This window comes from Periplaneta americana, chromosome 10, assembly GCF_040183065.1.
Source record: "Periplaneta americana isolate PAMFEO1 chromosome 10, P.americana_PAMFEO1_priV1, whole genome shotgun sequence".
NCBI classification, from domain to species: Eukaryota; Metazoa; Arthropoda; class Insecta; order Blattodea; family Blattidae; genus Periplaneta; species Periplaneta americana.
This window is the reverse complement of record NC_091126.1, coordinates 173,703,801-173,725,663: the sequence shown is the minus strand read 5'-3', so window position 1 is coordinate 173,725,663 and position 21,863 is coordinate 173,703,801. Positions and strand designations below refer to the sequence as shown.

The 21,863-nt window shown below is 37.4% G+C and overlaps 1 protein-coding gene across 5 annotated transcripts in view; it reads right to left on the bottom strand.

The window, feature by feature from the left end:
* The window catches only part of LOC138708166 (probable E3 ubiquitin-protein ligase makorin-1), an 83,057-nt gene that overhangs the window by 52,887 nt on the left and 8,307 nt on the right, over positions 1-21,863 (bottom strand). For 3 of the 5 annotated variants that reach the window (XM_069838425.1, XM_069838424.1, XM_069838423.1), the window contains exon 2: positions 2,589-2,900. In XM_069838425.1, coding sequence (XP_069694526.1) covers positions 2,589-2,884 — 296 coding nt within the window. In that variant the 5' untranslated portion in view covers positions 2,885-2,900. Of the gene's footprint in view, positions 1-2,588; positions 2,901-12,185; positions 12,264-21,863 lie in introns of all 5 variants that reach the window. The other 2 variants (XM_069838422.1, XM_069838421.1) reach the window with 1 other exon arrangement.

Genomic DNA, 21,863 nt, shown 5'->3' with positions numbered 1-21,863 from the left:
TTATTATTATTATTATTATCATCATCATCATCATCATCGGAGGATTCATGATATTATTGAGTCATATTTTCGTAATATTTGTATATTTTTATGGTAACTACTAACGGTAAGTATAAAATAGCCACCGGAGCAGCTCAGTTGGCTAAGACGCTTGCCTATCGATCCAGGGTTGTGCTTGGGCACGGGTTCGATTCCCGCTTGGGCAGATTACCTAGTTGGATTTCCTCCCGAGGTTTTCCCCAACTGTAAAGCGAATGTCATGTAATGTTTGGCGAATCCCTGACCTCATCTCGCCAAATACCATTTCGCTATCATCAAACCCATCTATGCAAAATAACATAGTAGTTGATACAATGTTGTTAAATAACCAAGAAAAAAAAAACATATGGAATAAAATTTAAAATCATATAGGGATCACGGAACCTCGGAACATACTTTGAGAAATGCTGCTCTATGGCAATTCAGCAGTTGTCCAAACTGAACGAAGAGTGGCCTAGTGTGTACATACATTTTCGGAAATCACCATCAGAGATAATAGCGATAGTGGTAACCACGATTAGAGTATCCGATATTTTAAAGAGTAAAAACCCCTGCACTGGCATAGGATTATGTTTTCAGCACATGTAATATGCTGCTGTGCCGCACGCTGTAGCTGCCGTGCCGGTCCGAGCAGACCTAAGAGGCGTGGTTATAAGCACTAGAGAACTCTTGGTTCAGGACGTGAGACATGGGCAGTATAATAGTTCACTATTTTCGATAATTTGGTGCTATAGACTCAATGGAATCCATCCTCACTCTACGTGCTAATTCCCAATTCAGCCCGGCTAGCAGTGTCTGCTCATGCGCACTTCACCTCGCTGCTCCATGATATTTTGTCCTGCTTTTTCACACAACACCGTGCTCACTATTGTGCAGCGCGGTACGATCTTCTTCACTTTGTTTTGGTGAAACTTTCTCTCTTCCCTTCTATATTCTTTGGTTCGTAGCAGTCGACGGAACAGTGCTGCCTAGACACCGCTAAATATATAACTTTGAAATAAAGAAAATACGTTTTATATATATGTGTAGCTTTTTTTGCTTTTTGTGTTTTTCATAAATATAATCATATTGAAATACATTTTTGAACGTTTGTGTAAACAGGTTTACTTTTATATAATCTCAGCAGATAGTTTTGAGTTTATTATTTATGTGTTATGGGGTCTGTGTTGGCATACCTTTTCACGGGAGTCCGTTGAAATAGGGATTATTTTCCACTTTCAAAACAGTGTGTGCAGGTTTATGGGATTCATTATCTTTTGTACTGCGGTCATTTTAAATATATATTCTGCTGTGTGTCTGTCTATATTTTGTGCCTAGTGTAATTCAAATATATAATATAAGTTTAATGTGTATGTTAATCCAGAGACAGGTTTTAATATTGGGATTATAAACAGTTTCAAAAATATACTGTAGTTATATCATGATGAACTCCATCGATTCATTACTCAAAACTGCTTTCTCCAAGTAGCCAAAGAAGATTAAATTAGAATTACAAATCTAGGGCGGCCAACACCAATAAAGTGCAGAAAGTAAAGGATGGTAAAAAATATGTGTACACTAGGAAATGTAACAGAACAGTTTATGACAACAGTGACTGGATATGTAGATGCGAAATACGAAATGCTCTGTTCTGCTTCCCTTGCCTCCTATTTAGTAGCGGTGATTCATTCTACGACAGGTGTCAAAGATCTTGGTCTCTGAATGAATATATAAAGAAACATTCACACAGCAAGAAACATAAACTTGTTTGATCTTTGTACAATTGGCACCGCAAATATTGCAGTGCAGCTAATAGAGAGCTTATCAAGAATCAGCACAGAAACATAATGAGAAAGTCGAAAAAATCGATATATTTTATCGAAAATAATTGATTGTATTAAATTTTGTGGGAAATTTGAACTAGTGCTACGTGGCCACGATGAGACGGAAACGTCAGATAATCTCGGTGTGTTCATAGGTCTTACTAATCTGATAAGCAGTGTGGACAGTGTAGTGAGGGAATACATTGAAAATAGCGAAGTGTTTAAAGGCAATTCTAAGTCGATTCAAAATGTCGATGGATGGATTTCACCTTAAAAAATTAGGAGAGTCTAAAAATATTTTTAGCATGCTATTATTTTCAGGTACGAGCCGCCACTGACCACAGCCCAACAAGAAAAATGGAAAATTAAAGAAATAAATGGATCATAAGTTTCGAAACACACCCCAAGGACATGTAAACATGGACTTAATTTTTATGACATATACCAAAGTATTACTTTACACTATGGATATACAGTTAGTGAGAAAAGCATTGAAAAGCTAGAAGATATGTTGGTCACTGAAGATCTTCTAGAAGTCGTGCATGTTCTTTCTCTTGTAGTTCACAGATGCATTCAACTGAAGAGATCATGTAGTAACAGATGGACTCATTTTAAGATTGGCATTAGTAGTCACAACCTATTAAAATACATAACAGACAATGGCATGGAGGGTTTCAGAAAAAACTTCCACAACACAAATACATTAATGGATAAATTTACAGAGTTCGGAAATCTAATAAAGTGTACCTTGTTCCTTGTGCATTCTTGTTGCCGTGAGTTGGTGAAATTTTTCGGGTGCTTGTTGAAGATGAAGATGATGATGATGGCAGGCTGGTATTCTGATTAGCAATGTTTGTACTTGAAGTGGTGTTTGTTTCACCTGCATGTACAAAACGACATCGAAGTCCATATGCACAAGAACCTCGTTGAAAGTAGCGACAACGTGTATCTGTTGGCTCATTCCTTGTAGCAGTACCCATACTTGGCCCCGGTGCTGCTTGACCCTGGTGGAGGTACCGGCATGCTTCTCCCTCGCGACACATTCCATTGGCATAGTACCTGACCAGAAATAATCACCAACTTTAGACAATGCACAGTGCATATTACATTAATCGTCTGTTGGGATATTAACATCAAATATCAACAAACATTCATTGCAAGTATGATTATTTCTGTGTGACAATCACCCCAGAGACAACAAATAATATATTATTTTATTTTCAATATTTCTACCATTTTACTACTTACAAGCAAACATTCTGATGGGAGCAGATAAAAGAGTTAATTTTTTTTCTTCCACCATGTTAATAATGTCAAAAGAAGTGCTTATACAAATTTTGGTCACTCAACCGCAATTACGAGGCCGTCCAGAAAGTGATTTTCCCTGGGGCCATTTATAGAAATAAGCACAATTGCATAGAAATATTCATTGAAACAGATATAGCAATTATTGCGCTATTTGTCAACATATCCCCCCCCCCACTGGAATTGAGACATTTGTCATACCATTGGATCAATTTTTGTGTCGTAGATGTCAACCGCCTCAGATCAGAACCAGCGTTTGACTGTTGATCCCATGATATGAGAAATGTCTCAATTCCGATGGAAAATATTTTGAAAAATAGCTCAACAATTGCTGTGTCCGTTCCAATAAATTTGTCCAATGAAATTGTGTTTTTTTTCTGTTAGTGGCCCCTTGCGATCTTATTTTTTTACGGCTCTTGTAATTGCGGTCGAGTGGCCAAAATTTGTATCATCACTTCTTTTGACATTATTAACATGGTGCAAGAAAAAAATTTAACTTTTTTATCTGCCCCCATCAGAACGTTTGCTTGTTAGCATATCTTTCAAACGCAGAAGTTTCTTATGCATATCAACTCCTAACAGAACTTCTCAGCTAGGCTGAATCAAACCAACAGAGATGAGCTGGACTAAAGCTGCCTACATTCATTCCCCTCAGAAAACACAAACATAACAAACTCAATTTATGATTAACGTACCTGAATTTACAGATTATGATTAGATGACAATTTTAATTGTCGCATATAAAAGAAAGCAAAAGAGAACTGTCCCGCTCTCACAAACTTTTAAGGCCCCAATACACACACGCTTATTGGAGACTTATCTGTACAGATTTCCTCCAGGAGATATATCTGAATTGAAAGATTGTCCATACAAGCTCAGACTTACCATCTAAACATACAGTTCACCAAGGAGCCATCAGAGGTCACTGAAATCAATTATATTCCATGGAGAAATGCAATCACTCTAGAAATATTATTCCTTCATGGTTCCACGTTCCCAGAAATGTGTCAGAATAGTTTCTCATATCAGTACTTTCATAGCTTCATGTCATTTTTCTACAGAGGACTGCTTAAAACGAAACAATAAAGAAATTCTGACCATATGCTCACAGTATCGTTTCTTTCTGTGTTTATTCTTTTCTCTCACTTAGTTGTGAGAGCAATACAATTAGAAATACTCGTGAAGCCACAGAACTCTGGAGACTTACCTCAAGACCGGAAGCCTTAATACTTTTTGCTCATACACAAGGGGATTTACCTGTGGGTGTAATTTGGTACAGGCTTACCTCAAGGTAAGTCTTTGCGTGTATGTGGCGCTGAAAAGGATCTATACTGTTTTCGCCGTAAGAAAAATCCTAACACAAACACAAGCACGTTGCTGTCATACCCGTTATTGGCCCAGTCGAAATACTCACATGACGCAGGAAGATATAGTTCGTATTTGGAAACCATAATCTTTTATTATTAGAAAATAAAAAATTGAATTATAGTTGTTAAATACAATGAAACATATAAGTTCACTCATATGTAAAACGCTATGTAAAAAAGAAAGCTACTTTTATATTTTGTTATGTACTATAAACACTGATGAATACCAACAGTAATACCGAGGTATTCTGTTCTTGTAACAAGCTGGTGTTACTTGAGCTCGTGGTACTCGTGAGCGGAGAAAAACAAATAGTCTGAAATGTATATAATAAGTGAGTTTTAATTACGATAATTTTATTATTATAAAGTAAATGTTTCCTAAGCAAACGAATGCATAATAGTGAGGTTAGGCCTACTTGACGAGTAACAGGAAATGTTTAACATGAAACAGAATGTACAACAGTGGGCAGGAACACATACTGAGAATTTATGGCGCCAAACAGCAGCCAATGAAGCCTCACTTCAGTCACGTGCTATTGTTTACATTAGGATTTTTCTTACAGTGAAAAGATTATATGCTGGGAAACTATCACCAGCACCCTAATATTGAATATCCTCAAGTACCTCCTTTGCCATAGCTGGCTTAAGTGACTTTAAAGTAAAGAAGGAACTAATGAAGAGGTAGAACAGTGGCTTTGTATGGTGGGTTAAGTGCCCATGGGCTTGTCTCAAACTCTACACCTGCAATTCAATACAAATGGTCGAAAACAATTTTCCTTGCTGAGTCTCACACCAGATATTTTCCGAATTAAGAAAACAATCTTCATTGGCACAATAGTCTGCTATTCCTCGCTTTCTTCATACGCTTTCTCTAGTCATTTTCATTATAAATCATCCAATTCCTAGTAATATAAAATGCCTGGCCAAATGTATTCTTTATTTTAATAAATATGATGTAAGGCTTTTTATACAAATGCATTGTTACCCAATCACCATCTGCTATTCACCTCAAAGGACCCACAAATAATTTGGCATTTCTTTAAAAAGTTTCAATTCTTCTTTCACTTGCAGGGTGGTGCATGAACAGGTGACACATTTGAAAATAACACTTCATGGCAAGAAGAATGGGCTACTGACAATTTGTAAGTTCCAGATAAATAATACTGCACATGAAAGTCTTGTCAAAGCCATAGTTCACAAGGTGACACATAATTAATAAATTTAAATGTGCTATATTTTGTTTAGGAGCATGAAACAGGGCCTCTGAAGAGTGAAATAATAAAATTGATAAATACAAAATCGACTGAAGTGAACGTGAACAGGAAAACCACATATTATGGCGATCTGATACTATCAGGCTCAGTAACGTAAATCATTACAGCACAGGTCTACAGGGTTGTTTCTGATCTCTGATAACGAATTAGAATGACTTAATGTGCGTCAGGAATCACACTGACAGCTGAATTGTGGCAAGAGGTGACAGACCAATAGTGAATGATTTCATAATCAGAGTGCACGGTGTATCACAGTAGCAATGCCCAAGAAAATCGAGCCTTTTTGGGAGGGGTACATAACAACTCTTTCCGATGACAAGTACAGTTACGTGAAAATCATAGGAGCCTGCAAAAAACGTGGTTTCGTTATTTCCAAGAAAGGCATCTTGTGTGTACCTAATAAGACTGGCAAAGCTCGGATGGGATTAATTTCAGAGTGGTAAAAGCAAGTAAATCCACCCCCCCCCCATCACAAGTCGCCAAATCCCATGAGATGATACAAATTAATTCCATTCGAGCTTTACCAATTTTATTAAGTACAGAGAAGATGCCTTTCTTGAAAGGCAGGCTTCTTTTATTTTCACTTAACTGTACTTGGCATCGGAAAGGGTTGTTATGTACACCTTCCAAAAAGGTCTCGATTTTCTTGGTTTGTCACCTCGCACCACATTTCAGTGTCGTGTGACTCCTGACACACATGATGTCATTCTAATTCGTTATCAGAGATTGGAAACAACTCTGTACAAAGTGGGTGAATAATATTACGTTAAGGTTCGAGTCTCTGCCAATCTTCCTTTTTTTTTAATTACAAATTTCCCATCATGTATCTCACAAAGCTAGATTTATGTAGCAACATTTCTTACAATATATGCCCAAACTGTAATAAATAACAACCCCACACACCCCCGTCTGTAAATAAAACAGACTGTTTCATTATTACTCTTGAAGATAGCAGACAATAAATCATTGTCATGTTTCACGTAGGTTATTCTGCATTGAGAGAATTCAGAGTGGAGACCCTTTGTCAACTGATAAGAAGTGGGCTAAACTATTTTTCGAGAATAGCGAAGTTGTAAATCGTTCAATTCCTGGTCGGCCACGTACCTCTACAACGGAAGAGGATACCATGTTATTGAAAGAAGTTGAAAATCACTCCTTTAGAACTGCCTCTGAACTGAAGATGGCGTCCAAATTTACCAGTTCCCCACACATCGTGATGAAACGTGTTAGAGAGCTTGGCATAATGTGTCATCTGAGCTGTGAGGGAGGTACATTTGAAGACAGAGTGTAATACTGTGGACAGTCTAGCACTGTAACATATGCTACTCTCCCCCAAAGAATTCGATTGGAGAAATGTCATTTTCTCCAAGTTAATTATCTCCAATAGCAACAAAGGTTCTGCCGTAGTTTATCATATGAATGGGCCACCAATATGATGAACGCTTCGTAAGATTACTTAACAGTTTAGTCACGTGGATGTCATATGACGAGGCAGGACTTCTGGAATGCATCCACGATCAGTGTACAGCAGTGTGGTAAATGCAATGATCCTTTCTGCCCAAGAATGATATTCAGAAGAAACTCTTTTCTTCAAGCAGGCTAACAACCCAATACACATACCTCTAACTGGATTCAAAAATGGTTTTCAAGGAGGCCTGATGTTGACCTGGATGGCTGTCCTCCAAAGTCACCTAATAAGAATCTAAATGAAAATTTTTGGACTAGAGTTAAAGGGATCCTACGCTCTAATGCAGCAGTACTCATTACACGGCTCTCAAGGGCGGCTTTCGAGGACATTTATTGCGGCTCTTGGAATAATTTTACTTTCATTACATTTACATCTAAATTCTAAAATGGATTTGAGAAAGGTAGGGTATGATTGTAGAGACTGGATTAATCTTGCTCAGGATAGAGACTGATGGTTGGCTTATGTGAGGGTGGCAATAAACCTCTGGGTTCCTTAAAAGCCATAAGTAAGTATTTTGAGATTTATATCATCTCTTTGATATTTTCTTACTTTAATATTAGGCCTAATGCATTCATCTAATAATGTCGTGAAAAGAAAATCGTAACTCTGACATAAAACATGACAACTAACCTCTCTGTCACATGCTTGACAATATAATTTTTCCATCTGTCCACAGGTTCAGATTTTCTCGAAGCCGCTGCCTTATACAGCTTGCTTTGGGACTCGCTACGTTTGGCATTGTCACCACTGCACTGACATGAAAACTGAACTCAACCAAAGAAAAGACTGTTAAATACAGTTGGATACTGAATTTTGAAATCCTTACTGTATTTAAATTACTAAAATGTTGGATACACTCATTGTCAGTAAAGTTAGCTCGATTCAAACAGTCCGTAATAGAAGCGCTCCTCATGCAGAGAGAGAGAGAGAGAGAGAGAGGTAGGGGGGAAGAAATAGAAAAAGAGAAAAGTCATTGTTGTAGCCCTTACAGCATAGAACTTGGATTTTTTTTAACAGCACTTCACAAACAGGGGAAAAAAAATTACATTTCGCTGTCTTGTTTGAAATAGGCAAAAACAGGTAAAACCGTCAAAATAGACTGTTTTAGGCACTCTCAAATAGCATTTTTTAATCATAAATGTTCATGAAACATGTAAATACTAGGTTTTTTTTTCTAAAGATCTGCAGTCCACTGACGACATATATGCAGAAGATATGTATGACAGAAAGTTTATACGATGAAAGAGTAATGGAACGGAGAAAAATTCTCTCCGGCACCGGGATTTGAACCCGGGTTTTCAGCTCTATGTGCTGATGCTTTATCCACTAAGCCACACCGGATACCCATCCCAGTGTCGGACAGAATCGTCTCAGTTTAAGTTCCAACTCTTGGGTTCCATCTAGTGGCCGCCCTCTGCACTCCTCTATTCACTCCTCTTCAAGTCGTCGTACCACAGATTACCTGACATCCATCTTATGATTGGGGAAAACCTCGGAAAAAAACAAACTAGGTAAACAGCTCAAGTGGGAATCAAACCCATGCCCGAGCACAAATCTTGATCAGAAGGCTAAGCCTCTTCTATTACCCCATTACTTTGGCATTTCTCTTTCACAATACTAAACTCTCTCACTACACACTCATTTAATCTATTGATTTTAGCATGCCATGCCAGCTATTGGATTATCGGTACTGGTAAAAAGTATCCCCGTAACATGCCACGAAGGCACTTGGGGGGCATGGAGGTAGAGCCCCATGCTTTCCATGACCTCGGCACTAGAATGAGGTGGTGTGGTCGGCACTATGCTCTGACCGCCTTTTACCCTCGGGAAAGACCAGGTACTCAATTTTATAGGAGACTGAGTGAACCTCGGGGCCGTTCTGAAAGTTTGGCAACAAGAAAAAATCCTGTCACCACCTGGGATCGAACCCCGGACCTTCCAGTCCATAGCCAGCTGCAATCGATACGGGCACTGTTTCTAAAGGTTCTGTCATCTAACTGTGATTCCTTTCTATCCTTCACCAACACCAATTTCGCTCTTCCTGCACTGCTCATTTCTGTCATATTATTAACTATTTTCTTGGACACTTCTACTGACATTTCCCCTCCCCCACCTTTACTTGCATAGACCTGATTTCCACTTACACTCACACCATTTTTATTATCACTTTCTCCACCATGTCACTTCCAGAATTCTGATTTTTCTTTTTTTCCACACTTATCCTCTTTTTCTTGCAGCTGTGCTCCCTGTGACATTCTTCTCTATACCTTTGTTCGAGTACGATGTACCTATCACTACTTGTAACAGACTTGCATTCCCCTTGCTTATCATATTTACACTTCCTCTTCATTCGTCACTGTGTGGGTTCCTGTTACCATGTCGTGATACACAACTATCTGTTGTCTCATTCCTGAAGCTGTTACCAATTTTTCCCACCATACCTGTTCCTTTCCTCAGTTCAGTAGTCTTACTATTTCCTCCCTCTGCAAAACTGTCCTATTCTCCTCTGTAATTTGTCTGCAGCTTTCTTCTGTTCTTCTTGTCATTATATGTAATCCAAATTTTGGGTGATCTTCATTCTTCATGCAAAACTCCAGCTTGTAAAATTTTCCATTCATTTCGCAATATGACCTTTCAATCTAGCTGCTTTCATAAATGAGAGTAGCAGTTTTCTTCTATCTCTTACTTCAAACAACAAATGTTTTTTTACCCCTCACTTTCGTGCCACTGAGCCTTCCTAGGTTATTCAGAATAACTCCCCTGATTCTTGTATTCTTAAAACTCACTAGGATAGGTCTATTAAAACCTTTCCCTAGTCTATACATTATGTGACCAATATATTCTTCCCTCAATTTTACATTAAATAGCAGTTTGTACATGTCGCATACTGTCTCCAAGGTTTTTCACCTCTTTTTCACGACCCATTTGTTCAATATCGAAAGTTAGACTCCTTTTTCCTCATATTGAATTCATAGTCACTCCTTTTCTTCTTTAATTTATTATTCTCTGCTATCAATCCCTCTATCTTCTCTCTTTGATGCTTTCTACTTTTAGTCAATGTTTCTGAAGTCTATTTCTTCATTACTACTTCCTTCTGATTCATTCCTGTACTGTTCTTCACTCCCTCTCTCCTTATTTTACTTACTTTATCATCTCCTACTGTGCCCACTATTTTAGCTTCTATCACGGTAACTTCATGTATTTCTACAAAGTTCTCTCTCAGGCCAAAAACCTCTATACTCTATTAGTCAGGGCATTGTGCTCACATGTCTGCTCTCACTGACTTTGTGCTGTAGACTACTAGGAAGTATTAATGAGAAGAAACTGCAATATTACTGCAATATGTTGGAAATTTTAAAAACAAAATTTAGTTGTCAGTTTTAGGGATTAGAAGCTTTGGAAAAAAACTGTTTCTTGTTTGCTAATCCCACGTATGTTGATATACAAAGTGTTAAATCCAATTTACAGATGGAGGCAACAGAATTCCAATCTATACTAATAATAATTTTCGATTTTCCAAAAATAATTGGTCCTAACATATATAATTAACTGCCCTGAAACCGAAAATTGCTTTTTTGAAATTTTTGTTTGTCTGTGTGTCTGTCTGGATGTTTGTTATCTTTTCACACGATAATGGCTGAACCGATTTATATGAAAATTGGAATATAAATTAAGTTCGTTGTAACTTAGAATTTAGGCTATATGGCATTAGAAATATTTTATTTAAAAGGGGGGTTATAAGGGGGCTTGAATTAAATAAATCGAAATATCTCCCTTATTATTAATTTTCATGAAAAATATTACATAACAAAAGTTTCTTTAAAAATAATTTCCGATAAGTTTTATTCTATGCAAAATTTTGATAGGACCGATATTTAATGAGATAAATGAGTTTCAAAATTACAATAACAACGCCATCTAAGGCGGTGTAATGAAATAAAAAACAAATGACTTCGTCTATAAGGGGCCTTGGACAACAACAATCGAAAGCTATGAAACATAGCCTACAGAGAATGTTTCTGTGTTTGTATGAAGTAATATTGGAAGCTAAATTAACCGATTTGTATAATTAATTATTAATTCACCATTGGAAAGTGTAGTTTCTCTAGATGGACATAATGCTATAATGTTATTACAGTAACTTCTGAGTGAATGGAGGACAGATAAGGTTAAAATAGCTTCTTATGCACAGAAAACTTGATAGGCTATTCTGTACATTCGTTTCCTGTATTTCCTAAAATAATTTTTATGACAGAATGAGTGGTCTCTGGATAAAAATGATCGCATTTTAATTTTTTTAATACAATTTAAATTAAGTAACATAATAAACGATATATCCTTCTATCAAACACGAATGTTCCCTGGATCAAATATCCTATTTTAATTATGTAATTACTTTATATTTATTTCTAATGGGTGCAGCGGAGTGCACGGGTACGGCTAGTATGATATATTTATTAAAAGCAGATCTCAAGGTTTATGGACAAAACTACTTGAAAATACTTCCAAAACCTAAGCATTACAAATTCAATGAGTTTGCTTGCAAACACTGGCTATATTGTATTCTACCTACCTATGTCAACAGCTGCTTTCTTTAATGAAACTTGTCAAATCAGAGTACGGTAATATTAAATTAATATATTTCTCAGACACAGAATCCAACTTCAAAGAAATCTGTGGACTGCAGTAATAAGAGGTTTTAGTGTTACTGAAGAAACTAAATAAATGTTTGTAATAGAATTAAAGTTATAATCGTGTCCATTTATTTATACCTGGATTGCTATTGTAATGAATGACTACATATTATAAGTTTTCTGGAGTTAAGTAAACTGTAAATTGTGTTGAACCTAGTTATTAACTAAAAAAGAATTATGAATAAAACTGTACTTGTGCCTAAGAATACAGTCTTCCAATGTACAGTTCAACACACCTGCAGTAACAACTGTCCTCCTCCCAGGTCTTTCCAGTGCTTGTGGCTTCCATACTTTCAGTTGCAGCGTGCCCACGTCTGCATTAAAGAGACAACAAACTCAGAAAGAAACAATACGTTAATAGCACCTCCAACTTTTGACTAATTAACTGAGAAAGAAAATAAATGTGTACACTTTACCTAGAATAACACTACTGCAATCATCACCAACTACTGAATAATCGCAATTCATATAATCCTTGGCAATCGCATTGAGTTATGATTTGTGGCCTGCAAGATCTCCTGATTTCATCTTTTTGTGGGGAAAATTTAAAAGCAATGTCTGTGAAAATTATCCTTATTCCTCTATAGAACTTAAAATTTGAAGTGTGAAATTCATAATTTCTATCATTTACTGTAAATAAGAGGTATGTATACAAACCTGCTAAAGAAAGTTATACAATGAGGTCACTTGAGACAAATTTGGGCGCTTCTCTTTTCTACCAATATGTGTAATTATTATTTATATGTGCTAAATGAATTAATGGTGTAAATGACATTTGTTTTAATAAAAGAAAAATGCTGTCTCATGGCATCCCAGCAGTTAGTGCTACTTTAGACGTTAAAGACAATTATTATTAGTATATCTCAAGTAATACTATGATATTGTTGGTGTGAAATGAGACAAAAATAATTTTTTTTTTTTTTTGTGTGTGTTCTACAGCCTGAACTTTTACAAATTAAGAAAGTCAAGTCAAATATTTAAGATCATCTCAATTCTTTAGTTGGTTATAACTTCAGCAAAACATCCTCAGCATGGAATGATGAAGTATCTTTTTCTTCGGAAATTTCCTTTAGGAAGCTAGTAGTAAGAGTGCTTCCTTTCTTCTTGCAGACTCACATCTTATTACACCCCTACTCAGTTAGAAAGTAAGGACAATATCAACGCATTGTAAATCCACTGGCAATCACTTCATCATTTGGCTTTTAGCATCCATCATCTTTCAAATCAGCATTCTCCATGACTTTCAGCTCATCTGTGGTCTGCAGCATTGCTGCTCATTGTTTGTCTGTCATCGAAAGAGAAGGTAACTCTCTTTTCTATGCAGATTGGTCTCGGGTAGTTATGTTCCAATGATAGTGTGGAGCACCCATTCTGAGGAACCTAGGCATTGGAGGTTGGAGTGGGGCAGGTCTGTGTAAGGAAGCATGTACAGACCTGTCCATATGATGGCTGCCAAAATTTTGTTAAGTAGAAGCTGGAGTGGGACCAATCTGCATAGGAACTCTCTGTATTTACATGCTTCGTTCTGATGCAAAATGTTTAAAAATTGAAGTGAGGCCACTGACTTGTACTTTCATTCATTCACAGTTTTCTGCCCAAGGGCAGGTCTTTTGCTGCAAACCCAGCATTCTCCAATCTTCCCTATTTTCCGCCTTCCTGTTAGTCACTGAATACGATCCATATATCCTAATGTTGTCTATCATTTGACATCGTCTTCTGTCCTGAACTTTTACCATTCACGTGCTTCCACTGCATTCTTCAATAGACAGTTTCTTCTTAGCCAGTAACCCAGATAATTTATTTTTCTCTTCCTAATCAGTTTCAGCATTATTCTTTCTTCACCCACTCTCTAGCACAGTTTCATTTCTTATTCCGTCTGACCATTTCACACACTCCTTTTTCCTGCATATTCACATTTTAAATGCTTCTCAAGTCTGGTTGCTTTAAGGTGAGCCAATCAAAACAAAGGACTTCAGCTATATTTATACGCAGATGACATGGCAATTGTTTCCCAATCAGAATACCAGCACAGTCAGCCTTCAATGGGCACACTCAATTGAGCTGTCCCTAAATATACAAAAGACTGTGACAATGACCTTCTGAAAGGGAGGCAGAGCCTCAGCCTGTGAGTAACCTACAGTCCAAAGGGAGCGTCTTCACATAAAAGATGGAGTGAAAGCAGCAATACAGGCAATGAATGAAATAAAACATTCAGGAGCATATCCTTCCATACAGCACTGAAACGGTTGAATATCAAGATAATGCCAATAATATCCTATGGCTTATCTATCATATGAGAACACTTGAAGTGTAATCTTGATGATATAGACCATTTTACCTCCGGAGAGCCAAACATTTTTAACAAGAGCCAGAACAGGTCACATTGTCATTCAATTGTACCTACACCGATTTCACATTTCTGATAATCCTACTTGTCTGTGGTGTAATAATCATGATGAAGATCTGGGACACATTCTTCTATACTGTCCATCCATAAATCACAAAAGAAGTAAATTAAACTCACTAATACCGGTTGCAGAAGACACAGTCCTGGAGTATATATTGACTACACCCCAACTCTGGCTACTAGCAACAGGCATCTATAATTAACACCGATCAAAATATCCCTCATTTCTCGTGAAAAACAACAACTGAATAGACTACAGTGGACTATAGTGGACTTTATGTTGTCAGCAAACAGCTGGATACATTAAGAAGATTGACTGATTGATTGGTTGACGATATAGAGAGAATCAAGGCTAAATAACTGAAGAAGATACTCTGCACCTCGAAATACACTCCATCCAGTTTGGCTTACTTAATGGCACACCAGCTTTTCTATACAGAGGATCTCAGAACGCAGCTACTGCTGCCATCTACTGCAGCTTATGAAGCATTGCTACAAAACAGAAGAAACAAGGAAAAAGATGTCTGCCCAGAGTTCACCACAGAGGCCATGCTCTGTGATGAATGGATGACGACAGGCTACAAATTAAGACATTTATGGACCCGACTGGCACTGCATGGCTTCCATCACAGTGTGCATAGACTTAAATGTTTTCACAAACCCAGTGTAGGGTGTATTTGCGAGTTGTGTTAGAAGACCTGTACCAGCTGTCGCATTTTGAACTGTAAAAAAGGAAATATTTCATTGTGCAAATAAGGCAAAATGGCCTGAGTGAACAATGCACACTGTGTGCATTTCATCTTATTACTTAAGGTGATTAAGAAAAGAACTGGTCTAAGAGATGAGTGAACTATATCTTTGTTATTCTCCCCAAAACTTCATCTTGACCACATGGAAAAATCCCTATAGCCTGAAACTTAACCTCACATTTTTCGCTGATTTGGTCCAGAGAGGGAAATTATTCCACTTGTAAACAAATTTTACTTTAGAATAACTCTTCTCGGGTTCTCAGCCAGGTGAGTTGGAGATTAGCTTCCAAGCTAGCCGTCGAAAGCTTGGAAGCTAATCTCCAACTCACCTGGCTGAGAACCTGAGAAGAGTTATTCTATAACAAACGCCGGGAAAGCCTCAAGTCATACAAATTTTACTTTATTTCTTCCAAATATATGATATATGATTTATTGTCATTAAGCAAAAAAATCCCAAGTGATTGATGACCCTTCACATTTCTGTATTTAAGGACTCACCATCACTCTTTACAACTTCCTATATTAAACTATCTGGTTCTCAGAATTAAATTCCTACCCCTAACTCAACACATTTCCAACTCTATCTATTCTAATGACCACCCTCCAAATTCCTGTAATAATCTGTAATAATTGACTATTCCCCTACACCCTAAAGTAGCTTTCTGTCCTCCTCTATACATTTATGATAATCACTACAACAAGATTCAATCAATATTATTGTTCTTGGTCCATTTTCAGTGTTCTGTTTCTTCCAAATAAGGACACTACACCACATTTTCTTTAGGGCACCATAAAATGCCAATCTACTGGCTGACACAAGTGAGTGCTGTTTGAAATAAAAAGCACGAAGTTTATGTTTTCTTCATAGCAAAGATTAATCACCCCTTATGAAATGAGACTCGGAATGGTCTTATATTAAAACTTTCTTTCTGTTGGAATGCAAACATCGAAAGCAGAGACAAAAACCAATCTTCAAAGCAACTTCCCACAACTTCACCGTTTTCCTAATACATAGGTTGGATAAAAAGTAATGGCAACACTGTTGTCACGTGACGATGGTGCGTTCGAGAGCTGCCAGCTGTGTGGACACGAACAAGGACTGTCAGATGAGTTAGTGCAGCCAGCGGCGACAGTACTCCATCAATCTACTGCAGTGTGTAGAACATTCACTTTCATAGGGATAGTGCGAGCGCCCTAAGACCATCCTTACAAAACTGGAGCAACGTTCCTGGATCAAAATTGAAATGGCACGAGGTCATAGTGCACAAGAATGTTTTCAGGGACTGCGTGAAGCATGTGGCGATGCAGTGTTGCCATATCGCACAATTGCATTATGGGTTAAAGCGTTCCGGCAAGGCCTTGTTGCACCATTACCACAGAGGTGACAACTTTCTTGGACGAATCGTCGCTATGGACGAAACCTGGACTCGCTCGTATGAACCAAACTTGAAACGCCAATCAAATGAATGGAAGCATCCCGGTTCTCCTCGTCCAAAGAAAGTGCGCCCTACACAAAGTGCTGTGAAGGAGATGTTCATTGTGGCATATGACATTGATGGGATAATACTGCACCATGCTGTACCTCCAAGGCAGACGGAAAACGCGGACTACTGGAACATCCACCGTACTCACCCTATATGATCCATGCGATTACGATCTTTTCAACAAAGTGAAAGAACCACTGCGAGGGACCCGGTACAATACCAGAGATGAACTTATCCGTGCTTTAGGGCGGTCAATACGGAACATCAACAAAGATGGACGCGCTGATGGTGTACGACGCCTTCCAAACATTAGGCAAAAGGTAATAAATAAGGGGAGCGACTATATAGAAGGTACGTAAATGTTGTACCCTTGTGAATAAAGTCATGTCAGAAATATCGAACTGTTGCCATTACTTTTAATCCAACCCAAGTATCTTTGTGATTGAAATCCCGCAAATCCCACAAAACGTGTTTTCGGGTACTTTTCAATTAGAAGCTTTGTTTTATTTGTATCCCAACTCACCATCCTGCATGCAACTGGACAACTGAACCCAACAGTGGATGAGCTTGCAAATTAAAGCAACAGGCAGATTGGCACTGCAAGTTGTGACTATGCTGCTGTCTTACTCAAGCTGAGCAACCTACAGCATGCTACCATGCCGCACGCTGCATGATTGCCTATTGTTGCTTCAGTGCGAAATTACTGTAAGACATCATGTCTGGAATCTCATTACAGAATGAGTGCTGGTTTGAGTCCTCAGGGGGGGGGAAGACATTGCCTCATGAAATTTTGGTCCAAGTGTCCTGTTCTATCAGTTACTTATTGAGTTTGCGCGGGCTTGTTCTTGCATGTGCTGTTCGATTAATGATCAGCTTCTGTTTAAACATTTTTGTTTTAGTTTTTGATTTCTGTTTTTCATGTTAAGTCCAAATAATGGTGAATCGCAAAGAAAATACAGTCTCTGTGATTAATGTTCTCCGAGCTGAGATGTCATGGCCTACTGGTAGAATGGTAGACCACAGCATCTCAGACTCAAAAACCTTCATCACAGACACCAGCCGTGGAAGCACACATTCTAAAATACAGTATCTCTAGAGAAAAAGTAGTGAAGGATAAAATCGCTGCTAGAGAATTTAAAACAACAGAGTAGGATGAAAATTTAAAAAGTACCATTGGGGCAGTTTTCAAATGTGTTCGACAACAGTGGAAAATAATTTAATTTTGTATGTTGTCCACTATGCAGGGAACTGTACGCTCATGCCACACGTGAAGCAAAAGCACAACCAATGCACGCAAGCGGAAAAGCAGTACAATGCAACCAACTGGTGGGTTGATGTCAGTGCAGTGCAGTGGGCTTCAAAGCCCAGTGCGATGGACTAGGAAGCGGCCATGTCAAGCAGTGTTGGTCTTGGTTGGCCTGGGCTGCTGACACGTGTGGAATGGCAGTGCTGAGCTGTGGGCTACCGTACATTACTCTGGTGTAAAAGGTAAAAAAGGTAAAGGTATCCCCGTAACATGCCATGAAGGCACTTGGGGGGCATGGAGGTAGAGCTCCATGCTTTCCATGACCTCGGCACTAGAATGAGGTGGTGTGGTCGGCACCCCGCTCTGACCGCCTTTTACCCCCGGGAAAGACACTCTGGTGTAAAGAAAGAATTCTTCAGAGAATGACGCTATGGTGTAGGACATGCACATGCATATTTCCTTCTAATTCATCGATGCATATTCTTTAGTCACTCAAAACTTTTCAGTTACAGTTCTAAGAGTATTTATAAGATTATATTTAACAAACTCACTGCTCTACTCAAGTTATCTGGATCACACAACAAGCCTAACCATATCTCAAGTCACCCCAGTGCAACAACCTAAACCAAAGTTTCACTTGTAGCTATTTAAAAACAGAAGGTCTTAGCTTTGCTAATGTAAATTGCTGATAAGAATCTTACTGTTTCTATTTCGAATCTTGTGTACACTACTTTTAACACTTGAATGTAATTAATTGATTAACTAGTGGACTTACTCGAGTTAATTATGTAAGATTTGTGAGGCTTACAGGTGTTTCAGTGCTTCACGTACCATCACCATCACGCCGTGATCTAGTAGGCTCTGAGGATGGTGCGTGAAGCACTGAAACAGCTGTAAGCCGCACAAATCTTACATTATTAACACGAGTAAGTCCACTAGTTAATCAATTAATTACTGTTTCTATACATATGGTGGAATCAAATTCTAAAATAAAGTAGATCTACTTACAATTAGCATAAATTTCCTTCAAAATTAGCAGTAACAACAACTGACGATGCATCTAGTGATTGGTCAAACAGTCAAAAATAACATTTAAATAAATGCACGTTTTAACTTAACACAGCATGTTAGCCAAATTAGCTAAAGTCGAATGATTCTCAAGTTACCCTGTTTTATAGAATTTACTGGCTGTATGAAAGAAAAGAATTGGATCCTGTGATTTATGTGGTATGTCAAAAAGTATTTATAAATTTAAATAGTAACACCTATAAGTCAACTGAAATAAATAGACCTATAAATTTCATTCTAATATTTTTTATTACAGAGTTAATAGTTTTCTTTCAGGCAAATAATTTAGAGTACCCTGTGTTTTCCAAACTGAAGTAACTGAAAGTTCTGATACTAGGCCTAAATGAATTTAATTTAGTGTCAGCTATTTCTAGTGCTTAATGATTTTTCCAAGCTGTGGGGTTCTCTCGAACACAGACAGTTATTTCGAGCTTCCTCGAGATGTCTAGACCTAGGATACAATATCCAGACATCTCACACAGCTGCATACATAAACTATACTTAGCAACACTAACTGAATTTTGTTCAATTCAATTTTACTAAAAATTCTTATAGAATTTCAATCTGGACTATGCTCCACTGGTCTACATCGCATTACAATTAAAACCACCACTCATACTGAAGACAATTCTGATTTTACTACTGTAACAACCACACATAAAGACAACGTATCTGGAAATTATGAAAGAAAACACAATTGTATGACAATGTGAGAAAAATTCTTAAATAAAATATTATCAAGATAGGCTATTTTGGTCTTAAAATTGTACGAAATATTGATAACAATTAAAAATAGTGTAAATAAACATTATTTTGCAAAACTGACCTTTTACAATCTTAATGAGAAGGCACTGGAGAAAATGTCACTTATTAATAGGAGAACTATTCCCACGAGTTTTGATATTCATCACTGATTTCACGTTTTCCCATGTTCTAATAAATACTACATCCAACACTCTTTCTTTCTTCTAAGTGCTCTTTACACCAAAGTAACTAGCAGCAACTTCATTAAAAATTACACAGACACACAAACACAATTTGGTCGAACTTCAATTAACGACATTTCTCGAAGTACCTATAAGCATATATAAAATAGGAAATTAGCTATCAGTATTCCAACACTGAGATTTCCTTCATGAACAACCTCACATCATTACTTTGTTGCCTATTAGACTGCTTAAAACTAAAATCTGTTAAATTACATTATAGTTTTTTAGTCAATCAGAAAAATTGGTTGAAACCTCATAGTCATAAGTGAGAACAATAAGGCATATATCACTCATGAAGCAACTAAGCAAAGAGATAATGATATAGGGTAACCAGTTCCTTTCCCCCTTCACTGTATACATCACTGACTATAGTCCCGTCGCTCTAATTTCCAGCAACCAATTGCATTGCACGTAGGCTACATTTAAACCTGTGCGTCTTGTGATTCGCTTATGAAGACGTTATTAATTTCTTAAGGCTCGATAAATACTTAATATAATCGCCCGCCATTTTGGCTCTTTCATTGGCGTTCGCAGAAAGCACACGAAGACGCTATTTGCCGCTCAATTATTTGCTGAATTACAGTGTGTTTGATTTATTATCATAGGAGCTACGACATGATAATGTTTAACGGTGCGGCAAATAGATTCCTCGTATGGTAGCTCGGCAACGAAAGAACAAAAATGGCGAACGATACTACCTACCTAGACTTTATAGAGCCTTCACTTCCTAAGACGTGAGCAAAGAGGAGGAGTCACGCCAGAAATAACAGCGTCACAACTATAGTAACATATTCACTTACCAGACTCAAGATGTTTGGAACAATAATTATTCTTCCTCTAACACATACCGTCAAATGAAATCTACTGTCTGATAATAGATGTATCAGCCAGAACTTCAATCAGAGGCAAGCATTATGGATACATAGTTGAAGGGGTGAGAATGATACCACACATTGACAAAAAAAAAAACTTGATTTTGAAGTAGTTCAGTTCATTTACATCAGGAGATGTTACTGTTTCAGAGTTCGTGATAATACACAATAGATAGTAGAAATATGCGCTAATGTTTCTATCATACTCAACCTGATGAACAATATTCTTGTGTGAGAAAGTCCAATGCCGCAAGAAAATGTCGTCTAAAGGGAAGATGGCTTTGAATCAGCTATTAGAAAACATGGTAGGCCTACATGAAAATGATTAAAGTATCTCAAAAGAAGATTTAACTAAAAGTGATTCCAGTTATGACACCTTTGATGATTCATCAGTAGACCCCGGATTTTTATGTAATATCAAAGTGCAAAATATGTACATAAAAATGTAATAAATATTGGGGAAATATGTAATTAAATACGTTATATTAACAAAATATGAAATTTAAAATCACTATTTATTAATGCATTAAGTTCACAAAAATGTCGTCACAATTTAATTGGTCAGTTGAAGTGGGAGGATGCAGCCTGGAAAGTCGATTTGCCATTTCCACCTCATTGTATAGCTTGCAAATACAACTTTTGTCTGCCACAATCTATGCTTTTTCTTGTGGTTTAAGATTTCCTAGAGAAATATTTTTGTGCGCGATCGTGCGTATTTGCTTGGTTTCCGCACAAAACCAATCCGTGGAAGTCTAAAATTCCACATTCAGTATTCCCAACCTAACACACATAACATGCTTTAGGCTTTTAACATATTATTTTTAGAGACGTTCAATATAGTAATAATTATAAATTGGAAAGTTACCACTGCAATTTCACCTAAATTGCACTGTTAATTATTGTTTTTAAATATTTGCAAAAATTAAGTAAACTCTACAACTCCACTAAAGTTACTGCATTCGTGATGCAAGTAACATTAAGGAAGCCGTGAAAAAATCAACAAGATTCCAGACTCATCATAGACTGGGGGGGGGGGGGGGGAAGACAGACGTATATCACGGCCTGCTGGAGTATAGTAAACACAGAAAACATTTTAAAG